The sequence below is a fragment of the Lissotriton helveticus genome, chromosome 12 (genome assembly GCF_964261635.1).
Source record: "Lissotriton helveticus chromosome 12, aLisHel1.1, whole genome shotgun sequence".
In the NCBI taxonomy this organism is placed as follows: Eukaryota; Metazoa; Chordata; class Amphibia; order Caudata; family Salamandridae; genus Lissotriton; species Lissotriton helveticus.
The window spans coordinates 789,402,382-789,423,729 of NC_136073.1; the positions used below are offsets into that span (position 1 = coordinate 789,402,382).

Genomic DNA, 21,348 nt, shown 5'->3' on the forward strand with positions numbered 1-21,348 from the left:
TGAGCGTGCGAGCGACAAAACTCAGGGGTTAAGGTAATGTACAGTTCCCACTGTGTTTTTGACAAACAAGATCATAAACCATTTGCCTTCATGCTCCCATACCAGTTCATCCTTCAGGCTCCCTCTTGCATGGTAAAGTGTTCCTTTGGACAGTGCCCCAGCCTTTTCATTTAGCTTTTTGTGTTTGTCGAGGATGCATTTTGTGCCTTCAAGTTCAGGTAGATTTGAGTGATTTAATAAAGACAAAATATATTACTTATCCTACCAATACAGCAGCCAAGAATCACTCCCCATACTCACAAATTGGCCAGTAAATCGTTTTATGAATAGCAGCTTTATTCATATATTTGTTTAAGTAAATCAAAGCCCAATGGAATGTTTTAAAAACAGCCTGGAGTAAACAGTCCTTTATTTCAGAGGCAAATAAAAAAAAATAAAGACAAAATTGTTCATATTCAAGTTTAGTATCAAAAATACCTAATTCGATGTCGATTCAAATCACATTGTTTCAGATCTTGCCACAAAAATACCTCCAGGCAAGAAGAACCTAGCTGATGGGCAAGTAACCCCAATTGTTTATCAACTCTTTCACCTCGCACAAAAAGGGGATTTATTTTTTTAATGGCCTAACACAAACCTTCGGCAGCGATGTGCCTTTCTGAGAAGGATCAGCCAGAGGGTATTTTCAGACTGATCCTTAAAAAAAAAACCCAAAAAAAAGGAGAACAAAATGAATGTAAAACACTGCTCCAAATGCAAAGTCTGGAAATTCATGAAACACCGGCCAGTTGGTATGGATGCAAATGTGGCTTGTGAATGGCAACAGAGGGCCAAAATAGAGGAGTGGGTAGTAAAAGCAGCACTAGGTACTTAATATGCCAACATGCTGCAATGCAAAGAAAGCAACAACAAAAATAAACGACCAGTGGCCCAAGAGAAAACGGGCATTTATGTAATCAGTAACAACAATCTTTACCAAAAAAGTGCTAAATTAGAGCAGAGGGGAGAATTTGTGCTTCTTGGACTTAGCTAGCTACACCATGGTCGCCGAGAAGTACTGCATGATTCACTTTGTTTTCATAGGAGAATTTCCCCCCCGGACTTGCAAACGAGTTAGCCACACAAGATGCATACAATGGAAATACGTGCTCAATAAAAAGTGAAGCATTTTGGCAGGTTTTGGTAGCCTAGTAGGTGTTATTGTCATTTAACCCCCCCTCCCGCCCCCTAACTAAATTAACAAATAAAGGTTTATATATTTTAATTATTGGCAAATACACCCATGAAAGATATGTCACCCAGATATAGCTGTAATAGCGCAAAGAGGGGGGGGGCAATGTCTTCTAGTGACCCAGGTTTCCCAAAGGGCAGTGTGAACAGGGTTTGTGTCAAATACGCAGCTCCTAGGCTGGCAGCCGGCGCTTGCAAGGTTTACATTATTTTTCCACAAATAATGACAGAATGTCAACAACATACATGCTTTTAAAACATTGCGTTTCATTCATGTCTGTTCTTATTTCCTTAGAGATGACCCCAAAGATTTCCCATGCCCAACTCTGCATCCTCCGACCTTGTGGCGGGAAAAAGTAAGAATTGACAGGCAGAGTTTTGGCAACGTAAAAGGCAACTTTGTAACCATTGGGTGGAAGGAGAGTTGGGCAGGGCGGCTCCCAAGGGCGGGGCGACGGGCGGGCGGTCCCTTTATAAGCTGTGCAGCTCGTGCAAGGTGTCGTCCAGCATCCGCTGCATCTTGCCGTTCTCCTCTTTGGTGGCTCTCAGCTTATCTAAGGGAGGCAAGGACACAAAGGTTAGCAAGCAACGTCATCAAGCGGGGACCAGATTCTAGAAGCGCGTGCGTAGAGCGTTCCCACGTCATCCGCCCTGTCACAGAAAAGAACAGACTTGACAGACTGGCCTTGTTGCTCTTCTCGCGCATGTTTGGATGTCGGGTGACATTCTGCCACAGTCACACAACAAAAGCCAACTGTTCTAATGATTGCAGGAGCGTAGAGGATTTGGTGTGGCTCAAGAGCGGAAAAAGATTCTGAGACGGGTATTCTGGGAACTATTAAATCGGAACAGAACAGTCGATCAGCACATTTTGCCACAATTAAGTCTTTACCCCAAAGAATGCATGGAATACAAACAAGCACTGGCGTTGCCAATAGGTCTCGCATTAGGAAAGTTTGAGCTATTGGTCTTGTAAATGAATTTATTTTTATTCATGTGTTGGTTTTGAAAATAGCTTAATTAATAGCTTTGCCATTACAATTTACAATGCCAATAGTTATAACTTACGCAAATGTGACACCTATAGCAAAGCGCACACACACACACATACATACTGCAGGCATTAGAGATGTTAAACTGCAATCCCAATGACGGATGTTCTGACAAATTCATTTGTGTGTTAAAAGGTGAATGCAAGAAGAATGTTAAGCCACTTTAGAAACAAATGACAGATGTGACCACCCTACAGACTGGGTAAAAGTTTATTTTAAAAGTTTCTTTGCACACAGTCAAACTGATGTTTAGTGGCATTTATCATTTTTTAACTACTTATTAAACAGATGGAATAAAGCTCAAATCCCAAAGCACCATTGTTGAGGTCCGACCTATAAAGACCATCTCTCAGCGTTGCAACCAGAGTTGGGAAGGAGTGGAGGGGGCCGTGATTTGTCCTTCTGGCAACTCCCCCACGCCCCCCAAGTGCTGTATTTTGCCTTGTCAACAGGGTGTGTGGGTCACTAGAGATTACAAGATCATCATAGTACCCAAATGCAAGCTGGAGAACACACGAATGTTACCTCCTCTTGCCCCGCCTTCGCCCCTTGCCCCACATGAGCACATCTTACACGTAATGGAATGAGAAATAGATTATATTGTTAAACAGCGCTAGGTTAGCGCACAATGTACCTTTAGTTTACAATGGTAGTCTGGGGTATGACCTTCCAGAACGTTTCCACCAGTGGAAACGTGCAGTCATGCCGGGGCTTTGCAGAATCAAAACACGATGGGGTCACAGCCAGAACGCAGCACATTTCAGATTTAAAACTGACGCTTGACAGCTGCTCTTAAGTGCCTACTGAGCAATGGAATATGCATGCAACACGCATTCAAACAAGATTGAGAGCACACCACCTGTAAAAGCATGTCTAAAGTACTGTTTTAGTATTTTAGCATTCTTGTTAAAATAATAAGAAATGACGAAGTACCCAGCAGTGTCAGATGCATGTATAATTTAAGAATAGCAATTATACAATGTGCATATTCCACAAACATATTTAGTAGCAACATTTAGGTTGCAGCAAGAAGTGTATTTTCCATTAATCTGTTTTATGCACGGATTTCATCTCATTGCAGAACAGCTGGCTGACTTTTATGTAAACATTAAAAAAACAACTGTTTCGTTCACCAATCTGGCATGCAGATGATCTGACCGATTCTAACAAGCAAGAAACCGTTTTAGATATTTTCGGGGCATGGGAAATTCATATTGTAACTTCTGGGTAAGCAACATACATACACATCAACCTCTTATCACTATGTTGCAAGCAAGCATTGAGGGAGAGTGTTGCCTTCTCTGCTTTTGGCTTTTACTGTCACAAAGACAGGAAAAGCAGGGGAGGTGTGCGTCTGACGGCAGAATGAATACAGACTGCTGATCAAACAAAAAAAATGTAGCCGCCTGGTGTTAGACAGAGATTCATGAATATGCGTGACCAATTTGACGAATACAGCTTTATCCAAGCTGTAGCGTGTACCGCCTCGAAAATACCTGACAATGTATTAGCCATACAAAGGGATGGACTGCCGACTGCCTACCGTTCAAAGCAGCCCTTTGATTTCATTATAGGCTTCAGCCACATAACACTGGGGGAATTCTTGTGAAATGTTGATGGATGTACCTTACATCTCTATGCGGCTATTTGAAGCTAGTCCTAAAAGCCTGATAACGGAGTCAGTGACTGTACATTTAATGTCGAGCCCAACACATCCACCCACACGCCTGTCACTGCCGGATGTCAGATCTCATTAAAAAAAATCTGCAAGACTGTATAACGGAGGGAGAAATGAAGGGAAAAAAATAAAAAGGCTAATGGAAATTAAGGATATACATTAAAAAGCGTGGTATCCATTTGAAATCAGATGAAAGGTTTAGTGTCTGATAAATATTAGTCTTCAGGCGCATAGAGAAAGACCACACGAATGTTAATATTAATACCACACGAATGAAATCTGTAAAGATGAACAAACTGGTTGTCTGCAGCATTGAGCGTGCCCGACAGCGCTTTAAGACCCTTTAAAAGATATCCAGGCACAGTGCAGTGATTTTTTAATCTGCTCGACCCCGGCACGTGGTGAATCTGGCTGTCGGGATTTGCCGGGATGCCAGTCCAGTCTATGAAGCGTTTCCAGGAACCACGAGAGAGGAGGGAGATTCTGGAAGCTGAGGGAAAGCAGCAGAGAGCAGTCACCAGGAAGAGGCGTGAGGTGGGCCGAGGGGAGCATGGAGTGGAGGGGGTGAGAATACTGGGTAAGTTGAGGGCGAGAGAGGAGGAGCATGGGTCAACAGAGAGGAGTGAATGCGGGAGTCGGCTTGATAGAGGGCAGAAGGGGACTGAAGAGGATGAGAGGAAAACATGGGCAGAATGCAGGAAAAAGCGAGGTGTAGCAAGAGAGTGAGTTTGTTTAGGGGAAAAAAGGAAATAGGTTTGGCAGGACAGAGGAGAGTAAGACATTAAACAAGGAGAAACACGAGAGACGGCCGTCAAAGTGAAAGTACGGCCGGCGGAGGAGAAATGCGACACGGCGGGCAGGGGAGGGGGCGGAGCGGGGAGAGCGGCATGAGGGTGTGAAGCAGCAGGGGCCTGAGACGAGGCCGCCTTGCCTTTGATGTGGTAATGCGAGGCAAGCGGCTGGTGGCATTGTGCACGCGCTTTCACGTGCACTGGAAGAAATCGCCTGGGAATCGCCTGATCTCGGTAAGCTCTGTTTAAGCCGCAATAGATCGAGCTCCCGCTCTCAATGCGCATGCGCATTGAGATAGGTCGCTCGACCTAAAAAGCAGTACTTTGTTATTCTTCGCTGCTTGACACACAGGTTCATATTTACGACAAAACATTCAAATTGCCAGGGGAGCCATAGGGTGGTTCCCCAATAATGGGAGGACCCTTTGGCATCCCGATCAACGTCAGCAAGCAGGTGATCAGACTCCGCACTTGCGTGCTGCTGAAATACAATTAGGTGCCCCTGGTGACTGGCAAAGCCAATAGGTCGGACCTCTAACTGAAAATTTAACCGAGTCCTAATAGATCTCCCACTGCATGTTACATGTGGGATCCATTGCATGCATTAAATATACGTGGAGCCTAGTCTTTACTAGACTGCTGGCCTGACCACTTTTGTGGCCCATGATGCACTGTTTTATCACAAGTAGCAATGACAGGCCCACACTGTACACTGGTAGTAAGGCAATGCATTCACAGAGCCCTTTGTTGTAGGGAAGGAAGCATTTCATTCATTCAATCACCATGCAGAAGATAAAGGCTTGACAAGGCACAGGAGAAGGGCTGTAGTAATTTCTCTCATCAACAGAAGTCGAGAAAAAGAGGGACTGGACTACTAGTGTTGGTGCTCACCGAAGCTCTTCAGTGTAGGAACACCTTTAATTAGTGATTCTTAAGCTTTTGACTTATGTGAAACCCTGACTTATTACTGGAATCCGGTGACCCCCACAGCCATTACTGGAAGCTGGGGACCCTGGAGTAAGCAATTTAGATGTTTTGAATTGCAAAACAATACACACAAATACAGAAAAAAGCATTCATTGAACAAATATGCAAATGATGAAATATTTTATTTAATACAAATATCATAATTTTTTTTAAATCCAAATTAATGGGAAGTTTGGAGTTTCCAAAATGTAACCGAGGCAACCCATCGCCCATAATATATTCAGTTTCATGCACTTTCACTGCTCGTACAAAACAATGAGGATATCAATTTAATTTTTAACTTCCAATTTTAAATCTCTTCAGTCACCGAATGTTTTAAAGCATTACATTTTGCTTCTTTATTTATGAACACTTTAATAATCTGGTAATAACACATTTTCCAAGCGGTCAGGCCAACTGGGTAGGCGTCTCTGGCCCCTTAGGGGTCCCTGGACCACAGGTTAAGAAACGTGCCTTATACACCGATTGATACACCTCCCACACACGAGAGAACCACTTATTCCCTGTTTCGTTCACATTTTAACAAATATTACAAGTGAAAAGGCGTTAAAGCAGTGTTGAAAGAAGGATGAGCAGGAGCATGACCCTTCTCCGTCACTACCGCACCTTCTCCTGAAGTTCAGAAGCTCAATGGTGCTGTAAGGGCTATTGTAACACTTGGTGGGCCTGAGAGTGACTTCTAAGGCAAACAAGTCGCACATGTAACTCTGTTTAAGAAATTCATTTAACAAATAATGCTTCCCCATAATGGGAGGAAGACACGTGCTGCTGATGACAACTGGAGAAACAGCTGTCCCACAATAGTCCTTTAGTTTTAAAGAATATCAATGGTGTGAATGATGCTACTCACTGCTGTTGAAAAGGTCTCCGAGGTCACATGCAGCTCCCTTCGCCATAAGAAAGGGAACACGCCCAAGACAGAGATTAAATCAATCTGCAACTCCCTTGTCCATGTTGCTCCATGCAAGGATTTCATCCCATGGCCATTACTGCCCCAAACCTGAGGCTCTGTCTTGTTTGGACACCAAAGCGGTCCTTGTCCTGTATTCTAACCTTCTGCAAAGATCATCAAGTAGAGGCGATGCCTTAGTGTTTCAAGACCTTTCCCACCCTCATCTACCACCAATGGCTAGAACCAATCCATGAAGTGCTCAGAGCAGCTTTTTTTTTTAACCACAATATAAAGTATATATTCATAACAAATTAAAGGGGAATCCCCAGTAAATGTGAGTCTTGAACAGACTGAAATAAACCACTCAATAGAAGTAATTTGAAGATACTGAAAAGGTCCCCCTACATGTCCTGATGAAGGGTCTGCAATATTCCACACCAGAGCAGAAACGTCATTATGCACTGCTGAATTGTTTTGTTTTTTTAGTAATATTTGAAAATAGAATTGGTTTCTGTTAAAACTAGTTCTGTAGCAAATACAGGTTCCATTATTGGGAAACGTACTCTTTAGCATTACATTTCCCTGTATTTTTCAAATATCAAAACTACGTTTCTGAATCTTCACATTGTAAAGATAGGCATGAAATAGCGGGGGCATCTGCCAAAACGTTGGTTGTGGCTAGGACTGTCCAACTAAACATTACTCCTCATTTAAGCAGAAACAAACTCTTAGCTTACGTGGCTTGCAAAGCAGGTGAAATATGCTGATCCCACACGATCTTATAACACCTGCAGATCACTTATGCCGAAGTATAAATAATAATCTCACAAGTGGTTTCAGATAATCCTTTATTTTTGGAGAAGCTGCCAGACATGTAGCACACAGTAACAGTGATCAGGAGCGAGAGAACAAATGACAAAGCGAGCATGCAATCAGAATCTGAACAGACTAAAGAGGGTGACATGCATTCACAACCCGTGTTCGAGAACTGCAGACCACCCAACAACCCAAGGGCACAGTACCCAATAACCTAACCTAGCAGTGTACTTCCTAAAGTCCAAGAGAATGCTCGACCGATACCACCCTCGTCAAGCAACTACTAAAGTCTCACTGAACAAATGCCATTGAGAGAACCCCCAAAGCAGTACAGAAAAATTACCCGTATTCAGGCTTGAAACTTGCGCAAAATCCCTAAACCAAACAAACCATTGGACAGCCTTGCAAGAGGTCAACCACAGCCAGGATACGATCCATAACCTTGATTTCTACATTCTGTGCTCTCCTGCTTCTTCCTCGTCTCCTATTCGGTTTTTCCTGCCATGCCCACTCAGTCTAAAGTTGACAACCTGGAACACCATGTTCTTCTAGCATTTTGCAAAGATCATTCCATTTGCACGGTTTCACCTATATTCTCGCTCATGTCTCCTCTCTTCCATCCCTCTACATATTTTCCAACAACCTCATCTATAACATGTAGAGACATCGTAACATTGCAAAAAGTGAACAAAGTTTAGTTAACCTGCAACGATTTGGAGAATTTAAAAGCAAAAGCTGTAACTGTGAACCAAAGTAGCAACTCTACCAATCAAACCATGCAACCGCTAGAGACATTCAAGAAAAAACTGCAATTGTGAGAGAGGCAATGATCTTGTTGCAAACAACCATATCAGTCAAACCATACAACTACCATGGCCATGCAGAAATAGGACACCCATCACCAATGGGACGAAAAACTAATACAGCCCTGGATCGAGCCATGGGCAAAAGCTGCTCACCACAATGCCCGAGCACGGACTAAAGCCTTTCAGAAGTATTCCACTGAGCTGCAACATTGACTGACATAGCTCTAAACAAAGCAAATCAGTCTCTGCTACTGCCAACAATGTACTAGAAGAAATAAAGCACTACTCTACAAAACCAATCAAAGTCGGTGTCTCTACAGCCTGTACCACTGCCATATATGGAAGAATCAGAACTATTCCACTACCACTGCGCCTCCAGTAGACATGCAGCACTTTTTATCTGAACTCCTAGCTCAAACAAACCGTAACCGTGTTCATAAAGCCATGTGCCTACAGGCCCTACAGAGTGTCTTAATAAGTACTCGCCTGTTCAATAGTGTCATAGAAAACACTTACACAGCCAAGAACCCAACATATTAACCATTCACCCATGGAAACGCAAAAAAACCATACGCTACAACACTGGTGAGAAGGGAAAGAAGACATGGAGCCTGAATACACAACACACATTCACTTGAGCATCGGGTTCAGACAGAGCAGTTAAATCGTACATCACCTAAAAATAGAAGGTCCACTTGGGCTGATCTGCGCAACAATGAACTATGGCAGCCTGCACTACAAGAGCAGATGTAGACGCCAATCACAACAATCGAACAGGGACCATTCTACCTGTGCTGCAGCTCCCAAAGCATATACATTCACACCGCCTCAAGCCTTCCAGCCTCAACCTGTGCTGGAATCTCACAAGCAGTTACAAAGGACAATCACTTCAACTTAGCCCTAGAACAACCACATTGTGCTGCAACATAAACGATGTGATCATCAAAAAGCCGCTACTCAAACGCTAAACTTAGACCCTCCATTCTCTCACAGTGGTTCACTGCCACAGCTTGTGCACCAGAATTAGAAATATTCAGGCCCCCGTAAAAAAAAATCCACAAAACCGTATCTTGGGTTACAGTCCTAAACAAAATTAAATATCACACCATTGCAAACAGCCTGACAACATCTACAGATCAGCCAGCACTGCTTTAGAGGGCAATTTCATTATTTGCCTGCACGCATTTTAGAGTGGATAAGATTGGTTATGGATGATTTAAGATGCATGTATAGAAAAACGACCCTTGCTACCTTTAGACAGTCCTCCTGGTCAGGCTTAAATCTAAGAGAAGCCAAGCAGTGTCAAAATTCATTGTGTAGGCTACAAACATTACATGGAAAAGGAGTAAACCTGCTACGAAGGGATAGAGGAATAATTAGGTACTTCCAATAAGGCATTTTGATGAGATGGAGAGTAAGCGAAAAAAAAAGTAGAGGGAGATAAAAAGCAACTAATAGGGTGGGCAAAAAAAGAAAAATGCAGGACAGTTCAGAGGCATAATCAAGGCACAAAGGGCATGTTTGTCAACTACAGTCTTGGGATTTGCATATAATTTGCATGTATCCCACCTAACGTGTTTTTTTTGAGCCAGTGCAAAAAAAAAAAAAAAAAAAAAAAAAAGTGTAAAATGTTGCAGGTATAGGACTAGTTAGGCCGAACTGCAGTGTCCCTCCTTGTTCCCCCTCTTCTGGCAGCAGATTTAAACTTTGGGAAGCCCTATTTTAAGGATTAGGATTCAAAGAAGACAAAATAACACTTCTAGTGATCTCCGTACTCCTAATCCATGCTCACCCTTCCTTCACAACTCTTAGGACAGGCCTTAGAGAATGAGTGCGCTCCATGCTTGAAGGTTTCCCGTCCCTATGCGTCTCTTACAGAGGTCTCCCCAAATGCCATATCCACGGATAACTTTACAGCCCTTAATATGAGCCAGAGGATGATTTAAATACGGGAGGGTATCTTACTGCTGATTCTTAGACTACTCTGCAACCTTCAATAGGGCTAACTAAGCCATCCTGTGGCTACATTTGACCAGGTTCAGAATTGCTGATAAAAGATCCTAGTCCTTCAACTTTTACTCAGATCCCTCAGTGTGTGTAAAGCTGGGATTGGAACGACAATATTGCAAAAAAATACACCGTGGACTGAATTGGGATGCATGCTTGCCATTTTGATGTTCAATCTTTGCACAGAAGATGCGAGTATAGATGTGGTCAGCTTCCAGTTGACACTACCAGTGAGTGTTAGGTGACCATAACAGTCTAAATGACTTTATAATGAATGCGCATAAAACGGCTCTAAAAACCCTTTTAGTTGGAAATGCCCTAGTTAGAAATTGGAGAATTGGATGCATGCAATTACCTAAAAAAGTGATAAGGGAGAAGACTTTGGTTTAAAGTTTAAAAGATGAAAAGCAAGCCAGCTGCAATACTCTATTTAAAACAAGTTCCTTTATTGTCTGTAAGGTGCTATTACTTTGAGGCGAGTTACAAGTCTGGTTAAGGTTTCAGGCAAATCCTTAAAATTTGTTTTCAACTTACAAAAAGCTTGTACAGCGTACAACTCGGGTTGAAACCAAGTTTGACAGACAGGAGTCTTTTCTACACTTGTTTTACAGTAATTTATTTTGGTTTACTCCTTGCTGTGCGGGTTCCTCAATGATAATGATAATGATCTCTTAACCATCTCCCTGCCTTGCTCATCAGAAGACAATTCCAAGAAGGATCCAGACAGTATTCGTTCATGGATGCTTTTAAGAGTACTGTATAATGAATATTTTTAGAGTATTCCTATTTAAGTGACATGGTACAACGTAGTACTTTTAACCGGACACAATATGTCCTATATCACGCCACTATTCAGTGGTATTTAATGGGAGCCAATTAAATACAGAAACAGTCTAAATCTGGATAGTTGAAAACAAATGTTATAAGCAGGATGGAGCTACAGGAAGGAAAATACAACTTGGTCCATCTGCCGCTGCTGTGAGTCACGTTGGACTAAGGGAGAATAACCTAACATTCGCTATGCAGTTGCCCAAATTTGATTAATGAGCAGAAACGATCACTGAATTCATGGTCTACATCTCTAAAATCATTGGGATACTGCAGCTGACTGACTACTGGTTTGAAGTTTACACAGAATACGTCTGTTCTTTACAGCTTCAACAGTAATTATTAGAGAAACAGTACACACCACCCAGTATGAAGGCCCAGGACCAAGCTCCGTATGCAATTAAACAACTTTCCCTCTAATCTTCCCTTTATGGATTGAAAGTAGTGACCAGAAACAGAATCGCCTGGCTCCAGTGGGATAGTAAAAGAGAACATGATTTCTGCATTCATTCCAATGGGCGGGAAAAGTGACCAATTGTGGACGTGGGTGTTCCACGGGTGAAAGGTGGAGCAAGACTTCTGCCTCTAGGGTTCTATGAAAGGTTTTATAAACTCTCCCCCCCCCCCCCCCCCCCCCATCATGCATGCTAGTGGATTCTGGCAGAGAGGGCAGAACAGAGTACCCATGTTTCAGCAAAACGTATCTGAAAGTTACTGGGTGGAGGCAAGGGGGTGCATAGAGTGGAGTAGACCGAAGGGACACGAAGCACAGGGACTAACTTTTTTTTTAATGGACAAAAGATAGAGGACTCCCACGGGTTGAGAACTGGTGGGAGACTGACAAACCCGACAGTCAAATGTGGTTCTCTTGATGAAACCAAGTGTTTTCAGCAAAATTAATGAACTGATCATTTTTGCAGAAAGGGACATTTTCTTTACAGGCCATGGGGCCTTGCTGACATTTTCCAGTGTTACTGTTCTGGTCAGATTGTTAAAGAGGGGTTGGCTGGAGGATTAATACCATAGGGCAGTGACCTATCAGCATGAAAACCTTCATTTTAGCATGAGCTGGAGTAGCTGAATTAATCGAACAGCTGAATACACAGACCATCCAGAATGTGGGAAGCAGGTGGCATCAGAGATGGGTACCTCTTGTTGGAGAAACAGCCCTATTCTTTTAACCATCGATTGCGCTTCAAACGAGTGAATGTAGCTTCAGTGTGGTTGGGTGAAAGGAGGAACGAGGTCATGCGTGCAGGTTCAGTGTTAGGAGATGCAGCCAGAGGTAATATGGGGGTGGACTGGCAGCCTCCGTCATTACAGGTTCACTTCATGTTAAAGAAGTGAGATCACTGAAGAACAGGAAAAGCAATCTTTTCTGTGAACGAGACAAACTGGTCTCACATTCAGTAACAAGCTACACCATGGAGTACGCCTAATTCAACTAGTGAGGTTATTTCTTGTGTAGTCCGTCTTCACAATTAAGCCTTCTGAGAAAAAACACTATATGCGGTCATAGAACGATGCACCAGCATACAAGGGGGAAAAAAACAACTATTCTGAGAGAGGTCCATACATGGTCACATGACCAGAGGGCAGCGGAGCTACTGAGCACTCAACCTGCATGGTAGGAGTCAATGTGAGACTGGCGTAGAAGAGCTCTGATGAAGAGTTTGGGTCAAAATAACTTTTGTGGAACTACTGACGTTCACATGAGCCTAGGTATCTATTTCCTTCATTTGGATACCTGCCATCAGCATTTCAATGGAAGTAAACAAGCGCCTACACCACACTTAGCCAATCATAAAAGCCTCGTTCAATATAAAGTGTGGTTACGGAGAACAGATTAAATGAACGCAGATAAGAAAGAAAAAAAAACAAATTGAGCATTCGAAAACGAGAGGAAAGAAATAAAGCGATAGAACTTGTTTTGAAGGTGGAAATGGGAAGCATGAGGCAATGGAATTGGTTAAAGGTGGTCTAATCAACAAGCACTGGAGCAGCAGGCAGCCTTCCCTGGCTGGGGAGGGGCAAGTCCAACGAGGTTTCACCGGTTCAAGGTGACAGTGGAGAGATCTCGGTCTGGCTTGTTGAAGCCTGGAAGAGGACAGAGCAACTAACTGCCCCTGCCCTAACTGTGCAAAACATGCTGCCGAGGAGGAGGGCACATGCACGTGTAAACGGCGGCCATTCCTAGTAGTGTTAACAGTCACTGAGATCCTGCAGCGTTAGCTTCAGCTTGCCAGAGAGGAGGCGCTTTCTCTCACGCTGGCTGTAGAGTTTCTCTGCAGCAGCCGGAGGGTGAGGAGCAGAAAGGGGAAGACAAGGGAAAAGGAGAGAGAAGAGAGAAAGGAGTTAGTAAAGTAGCAAGAGTTAGCCCAACCAGTCAAGTCTCTAATGAAAGGGAAAGGGCAAGAGGAACCCCGCTCTATCCCAGACCCAACCACTAGATGGCGGAATTGTACAACGAGTGTGCATCTAGAAGAGATTCCATGCTGCAAAACCCGGGCCCTCATTCCAGTCCTCTTAAACCCCTTACGAAGGAATAGTCCAGCATCCACCACACTAAAGGAGCAGGATGGGAGGACACCCGCCCAGGATCATTTTGGAAGAGAAAAAGAGGACAGACCCCTGAATTGCAGCAGCACCTGTGGAACAGGCAGGCTGCAAAGCTCCCCTCGCACATCTCAAGAAGCATACCTGCTGAACTAACCGGACCAGCAAAGGGATGACATGGGTGCATAGAGGCTAGTGTCCACTTTCACAACGAATGTGCATGCTTGCAGTAGCATGAAGTGTACACACCTACACAGCACTATCAAGCATGATCTCAAAGGGGGGGGCGGAAAGGTACAGACAAGCCCCTCCAACAATGAACCAACGTACATGAATAGCACCCGGGGCGACCCAGCTGAGGGTGTTCAGGCACTGGCCCCCTTCTTCGCCTCAGCTGATCTGTAATTGTGCAGCTCACCAATGCCACTTAGGAGGGAAGAATACAAATCGAGAGTGTGTGCTTCGCCAAAGAAGGCCACGTAGGCAGTTCAGCTTCTGTATTTGGAGCCCTGATGGGCAGTGTGGTATCTGAGAGGACGCTGGCCTGCAACGGAGACCCAGGGCTCTTCATTTGACTCCTGTCCAGAAACACTGCAAGGCGAAAGTCACACTTGAGTGCGATTTTGACTCCATCCCACCGTGCACCGGAATAGAAGCCATGTGGCGCACTGGAGCCAGAGAGAGCCCGGTGAAGGAGGAGATGGACAGGACCTGCGCAGGCAGCAGAAGCAAATAGACTTGAAAGTGAGGGCATCACAAGCGTGCTGGTGCCTGGCCCTAGAATACTGGGGGCAGATCTGTGCTTTTTTAGCCATGGCTTCATAGTGCACACACCTGGCAAACCTCGGACCTCTCCATGTTAGTGCCAATCCCGGTTATGATAAATGCAGTGATCTCCCCTGCAGATGGATCTGTGCTGGGTGCTTGTGTGTAGGGAGGGGCGTGTCTGGAGGATGCATGTCTTCAGACCCTTTGCTAAGTCGGAGTCGGCTGTGGAAGTCTAAACCTTTAGCTGGGGTCCCACCGACCCATTATTAAGTGTGCTTGTCGCTTCTGCCTCTTCTGTGGGTTGGTGGAGGTTTGTGATGGTGGAGAGGGACAGTGGAAGTTGATACAAGCCCTTGTGTAGTTCTTGAACCTGTGTGGTTTTTAAGAGGGCTGCTCTATTCATTACATATGGGGTTAGCAGTATTGTGGAGCTTGGCTACGATTGCCTAATCCTTCTGGGCAGTATCCTACTGGAACCCTTGCTTTCCTGTACCCGTGCTCCTCTAGGCTCCTAAAGGCCCCTTTCCCCTCCCCCACCCCTGCTGAAGTAGGTCTAGTCCACTTGGTTTGATGGTGCGCCCTCTCGCCTTTTCTGATTCTTCTTCTAGATGCCTCACCACCTCATGTTACTTTGTGATGGACCAGCAAGTGAGGTCTTACGTTTTGTTATATTTGTGTAGTGCTTACAACCATTCTTCCAGCATCAAATCACATTTTCTGTTTGGGCTCTCCTTTAAGTCACCTGCAAATATCAATCAATTGTGTATCTGTTGGTAGCTTGTTGTGAGATCTCAATACAGTTGGTTTAGAAGTGGTTTGTGTATGCTAGGGTGAAGTCGAAATGGATTGGATCTTTTTATACTGCCCTTTTGTGTTTTGATCCATGTCGAAAGATTTCACATTTTGCCTTTGGAGTGGGTGTTTACTGTTCCCAGCCAGATTTAAGTACACCCTACATATACAGATCTATCAATTCCAATAGTTCATTATGATGCCACGTCATGCAGGTGAGGGCGTAGTACATTTATACTGCATTTATTGCAGTGGCTTTCGAGTAACATGTGGTGAAAGACCCAATTAGTTAATTGGTTTGTCACTTATCACTTCTCCATGACGGCATAAGGTTAATCTAACGAACGGATGACTAACTGAAGGTGTGTCTCGAACTATGGTGTGTGTTACGGGAGAGGTCAGTAGTATAGTTGATTAAACAAATTACAAATGTATTACGTGCAAGGAATTATCTTTAAAGTAACGATTGGGAGATTATCTGGTGCTTCTTGGGTTTATGCACAATCTGCAGCTAAGATTAGCTGTTTGAGCACCCGCGCCCTCCCAATGAGGGAATTGCTGTCCTTGGTGTGTATATATGGCAATACTGGCTCATTCAAAGCATAAAGGCACCCACTATTAACAAAATTATGGCCCTGGCAGAGAAATCGCAATTTTTGGCATACTGGCACACCCACGGTACGATTGGTTCGACTTCTGGCCAAAGGCTAGCCTTGGCTCATTGTAGGATTTATAAGTCTTGGTCTTGACAGCACATCTGTCAAAGAGACCCATTGCTAACAAAATAGAGTGGGCGCTGGGTCATCTCCTTACAACCACTGACTTTCTCCAACCCGCCTTTTTCAGTCACTGGCTTTAAACTATGTCAATCACGTCTTGGCTCAGACCAGTGGAGTAATAATCTCTCACCTATTGTTAGCTAAACGAGCGTGTCGTTCCACATCCACACCAGTGGATGCATTGAAGTGTATGCGGGACTATTTTAACTAAAGACCCTGCTAATTTTCCCTCGATGGGCCTCACTCAATGTGCTAATTCAGCATGAATAAGCACATTTAACCCAGATCTATTGGCGTTGCAAAACTGGTCGTTCTACTGTGGGTACCCAAGGCATGAGATGGGGATACATGGGCAGTAGTACATGAAAGTACTTGATCAGAAGCACATTTACTATTTGTTAAATACCAAAAAGTGGCATTTCAGGACAGATGTATTTTTTTAAATGAAAATACGTTGTGGTTGGGGTGGGGGGAGGGCACTTGTTTTCCAAAATTAAAACCTTTTATTTATGAGAAAACTAGGAGTATTTTCATTAATTGACAGGCCGTTGTTAATATTTCCAAAAGTATATTTAAAGCAGATAACCGACGATCATTAGTACTGGTGTCTGAAACCCTAATCCGTAAGATTAGTGTAATCTGTGAGCTGTCTGAACCTGCAAGGCCTCTGTAACCTGAGACTGAACAGTTGCATGAGCCTGTTAAATAGTTCTACAATGGCCATACAGCGGAAACAGCAAGATGTATATTTTTTTACTGGTCTCTTCGTGTGATTCTTTGTCATATTGTTTGACAATATACTTGGAAAGGACACGCTGAAAAAGTGAAGAAAAAAAAACCTGAAGTGTAAAGACACTGCTACATAACAGGCAATTTGAAATATATTTTTTGATTGCATGCACCAGCAATTTCTTTAGATTTTTCCCCCCGGAAAATGCATGATGTTGGCCATAACAAATTAGCCCAGGGTGAGCCCTTCTGCAACACTGCAGAGGAGGGTCAGGTTTAATATGCACGCCACGAAAGAGCTACGATATCTAACGAGTGCTCTTTCAGGGATGATGGCTTCTAAGCAAATGTAGGGAAAAATGCAATATATCTCAACCTGTTTTATCAAACTATTGAGGACTGGATTTTATCTTCCACCCTAATGACCAATTCATAATAGGGGGGCTTACTTAAAGCAGTACACCAGGTGTTATTTCAATTATCACAGTTAATTTCTGTGTAGTAGGCCTCTAAAGGCAAGAGTCCAGAACATACCACTCAATGCCACTACTACCATCAGCATGGCTGCGAAGGAAGGTAAAGGCATGGACAGAGTGCTGAAGCACTGCAAGTCTGCAACAGTAAGTGCGAAGGAATACAAACTAATTCATCACCATTCCAAAAAGGCCACCGCATGCCTTAGTCTACGTAGTGATGTACCACCTGCATATTTGTAATTTACCATTTCAACAAGGACAGCCATTTATAGAATAAACTATATAAATCTACATTACATTACCTATTTATATGTTGGCAAGTGAGCAACAATACAAAAGAAGCCTGGGAGGCGGTAGCACTGTGCAGCTCTTGAACCCTCAGGAAAAAAAACTATTTTTAAAAAGCACTGTTAAAAGCAACAAGGCGAGCAGTCCGGGAGGTGTGCAGGTGCCAGGCCCACAAGCAGTCAACGCTGGGGTGGAAGGATATACCAAGAAAAATAAGGTCAGAAGAAGCAATGCAAGAGCAGGGGTGGGAGAGGCAAGTGGTAGTGAGTGGATGGCAGAGGAAAGAAATTAATTTTCTCGGAGTGCAGAAACTAAACAAAAAAAAAGCATTAGCAATTCCAGTAGGTCTCGCCTTTGGGACCTCCTGGCTTTGCCAAAGGTTATCATGCTGAGCAGCATGGCTAAAGAAACAAAAAGCTTTTTAAAAAGCCACTATGAGGTGGCGGTCGATTAGTTTCACAAGTATACAACATCCATGTGCATTGCTACAAAATGAGGCAATATTTTTTTTATTGCAGTACAATGGGGCGAGGAATAGAGTTGTGCAAGGGAAGCACTAAGGCATAATACGGGTGGGGAAGTAAGACAAATGGCAGGCGTGGGGAGTACAAGCAACAAGCGAGAGAGGGCACAGTGAGAAGATGCAACCGGCCAGAGAGCAATGTAGTGCAGGCAGGAGAAGCACACGGGCGAGGACAGAGGTGGGAGAAGCAAGGGACAAGGGAGGGTGGTCTGGGAAAGCAACACTGGCGGCAGAATTGGATTAAAAAGCAAGGGGTGAGTGAAATTTAGAAAAGTGACTCATGAGGGAGAGAAATAGAAAACATGTGCTCTCACGGAGGGCTTCCATAAAAAGAAAGAAAGTAGATCCACAAGCAGAAAGTGATAATGCCCCATGGGAGGAACAAACACAAGACTGGCGAAAAAGCAATCAAATGAGCAGGAAAATGAGTGACCATAAACCAACCCAAGTAATCAATGGGGATGCTTCAAGTCAATTCAAGCAGGTTTAATTTATCTGTAAGCCTACAAAATGTCTTAAAACAGACGCCGCCTGTACAGTCTAGTAGGCGTAACCTAAAACGGAGCGCCATCATGTAAGCGGTGAAAGGATAGCAGTCTTTTCAATAAGAACTGAAGTAAAGAAACTATGCTTCACTGTCGGGACAGAGTAGAGAGAAAACCTACTGAATAAGGAGCAGGGCATGAGATGGACAAGATAGCCAACCAATCATGAGCAAGGGCCCGCCTTAAACCCCTCTCCATATAATATATTGTAGACCATATATGTCCGACACAGAACAGGTAAAGCGCTCTGTTGCTGAGATCTAAAAACAATGCAAACTAGATGGCAGAAGAGTGCAGAGAATGTTCATTTAGAGCATGCATGTTATGTTATTGGGTGTCTTATAGAGCGCTCAGCTACTTGGATAGTGTCCCGGCGCTATACAGATCAACCGAGAGGCATCCAGGGAGACACATGCAAACTATTGTCCGAATAACCAGGTCTTAAGCCCCTTCCTGAAAGACAACAGGTTGTCAAGTTTCCTGAGGGCCAAAGGAAGGTTATTCCAGCGTTGAGGGGCCAGCTGTCTATAAGAACGACCTCCAATGCGTGCTCATTTGGTTACAGGCACGATGGCCAGTGCTTGCGAGGCGGATCAGAGAGATCTGGAAGGAAAATAGAATTGTACTCTTTTCCTTAGATACTCGGCACCAATGCCGTGTAGAGATTTGAAGGCCATGATCAGAGTTTTAAAGTGAATACGTTTCCGCACCGGCAGCCAATGGAGCGAGTTTAGAAGAGCCGAAGTATGGGCTGTACGGCTAAGGCCATAAATGGCCCGTGCCGCCGCATTCTGTACTGATTGAAGGCGGGTGAGGAGGTATTCCAGAAGGCACAGGTATAGAACGTTGGCATAATCCAACCTGGAGCCAATCAGAGCCTGTACCGTTATCCTCCTGTGGCTGAGGGAAAGAAAGGAAAGAAATTTCCTAAGAGTTCGTAGCAGACCAAAACACTGGCAAACTACATTAGGAATCTGGGGTTGGAGGGTTAAGCCATTATCAATTTTCACTCCCAGATTCTTAGCCAGAGGTGCTGCTGAGGCAGGGGGGTACACATTAGAAGGCCACCAAGATTTCCAAAGAGCGTCAGGAGGGCAACCATAAAAAAGGATCTCAGATTTGTCCGAGTTGCATCTCAGCTGATTAACTTGAAACCAAGAAAAAACAGCCTCAAGGCAGCTCCTAATGGAATCGCCTGCGAAATCGATGTTCTTATCGCAGGTGAACAGGAGCTGAGTGTCGTCAGCATAAGACACAATCCGGGCGCCGAAAGATTCAACCAGATCGGCTAAAGGAGATAAATATTAAAAAGCGTGGGGCTCAGCACCGACTCCTGAGGCACTCCCACGTTCAACGGGGGTATGGTGGCAATGAACGGAGGGGCCCATTTCGATTGATGGCGATCAGAAAGGAAGGACATGAACCAATTGAATACCGTCCCTCTCAGTCCAATCTCCTGGAGTCTTGAAAGAAGACGCCCGTGAGGGACGGTATCAAAGGCCGCCGATAAGTCAAGCAGGACCAGCATTGCCTTCCCTCCATGGTCCTGAACCTCCTTTATTGACCGACTTCCAGCAGTGCAGTTTTGGTGCTCAGGTTGGATCGAAAACCCGATTGAGTGCAATGAAGAATGTCATGGGTTTCGAGGTAGCTCGAGAGTGTGGAGTGAACATGCTTTTCCACAATTTTAGCAAAAGCGGGAAGCAGCGAGATCGGTCTGTAATTAGAGTGATCTATGGGGTCCAAATTAGGCTTTTTTTAATAGAGGAAGAATGTGAGCCCTTTTCCATGCACTGGGAACTGTGCCAGTTTCAAGAGAGGCATTGAGAAGAGGATTGATAATGGGGTTTATCACATGCGCCAGCTTGGCCAAGATCTTTGCTGGACAGGGATCCGATGGGGAACCTGACTTTAATTTGAGCAATAGATCAAGTGATGATTGAGGGAATAGAGGAGGAAAAAAAGAGCGTATGACTCTCCGGGCAGGAGCCAATAAGGGAGGAATCCAGGCTAAGTTCGCATCTAGGGGCAGCAGGAGAAAAAGATGCCTGAATGTTCAAGATCTTATTAGCGAAAAAACTGGCATGTCGATTAACCCATGACTGTGGGAGAGAATTTAACGGACAAGGAGATAGGGGAAGTGAATTCCCTGACTATATTAAAAATTTCTTTACTGGTGTTAGCAGCCATTTCTAATCTTTCGGAAAGATGCAACTTTCTCTACAACAATTGCAGTACGATAGCCTTTAATGAGGGCCCTATATGTCTCTTTTAATGAGGGGGGTCATAATTTTCTCACCACGCTCTTTCGGCTTTCTTGCAGCACCTTCTGGTCTCATGAAGCACCGAGGTGAACCATGGAGCCGACGCCCGCTGATCTTTTTTAGGCTGAATAGATGGGGGGGGGGGGGCTAACTCATCAAGGCGCTGCGTGAGCCAGGCCTGGAAGAGAGCTAGGTCACTCACTAGCTCGCCCGTAAATTGGCAGGGGTGGGACACTAAGGACTGCTCCAACATGCCAGCCGTGAGACAGTAATAGGAGCGGGAAGTTGCAGACTGAAAGCCAGCACCCCCGCTGGCTGCTTTGGAGAAGCCCAAAATATCAAATTTTAATAGAAAGTGATCTGTCCAGATCAGGGGCAGGGGAGGGGAAGAAAGGATGGGCAAGGAAGAAAAGATCTGATCAAGGATGTGACCTTTGTTATGGGTGGCCGAGGAGACATAAGGTGACAAACTAAATGTGCTAGTAACATCCTCAAGTTTCACAGTATCAGCTGAGCAAGTACCATCCATATGTATATTGAA

At 44.3% G+C, this 21,348-nt stretch overlaps 1 protein-coding gene across 4 annotated transcripts in view; it reads right to left on the reverse strand.

Annotated features, from left to right (window-relative positions):
- Positions 1-315: 315 nt before the first annotated feature.
- The window catches only part of TPM3 (tropomyosin 3), a 99,612-nt gene continuing 78,579 nt past the window's right edge, over positions 316-21,348 (reverse strand). For all 4 annotated transcript variants that reach the window (XM_078669903.1, XM_078669901.1, XM_078669906.1 and 1 more), the window contains one exon: positions 316-1,784. In XM_078669903.1, the coding sequence (XP_078526029.1) occupies positions 1,702-1,784 (83 nt within the window). In that variant the 3' untranslated portion in view covers positions 316-1,701. The remainder of the gene's footprint in view (positions 1,785-21,348) is intronic.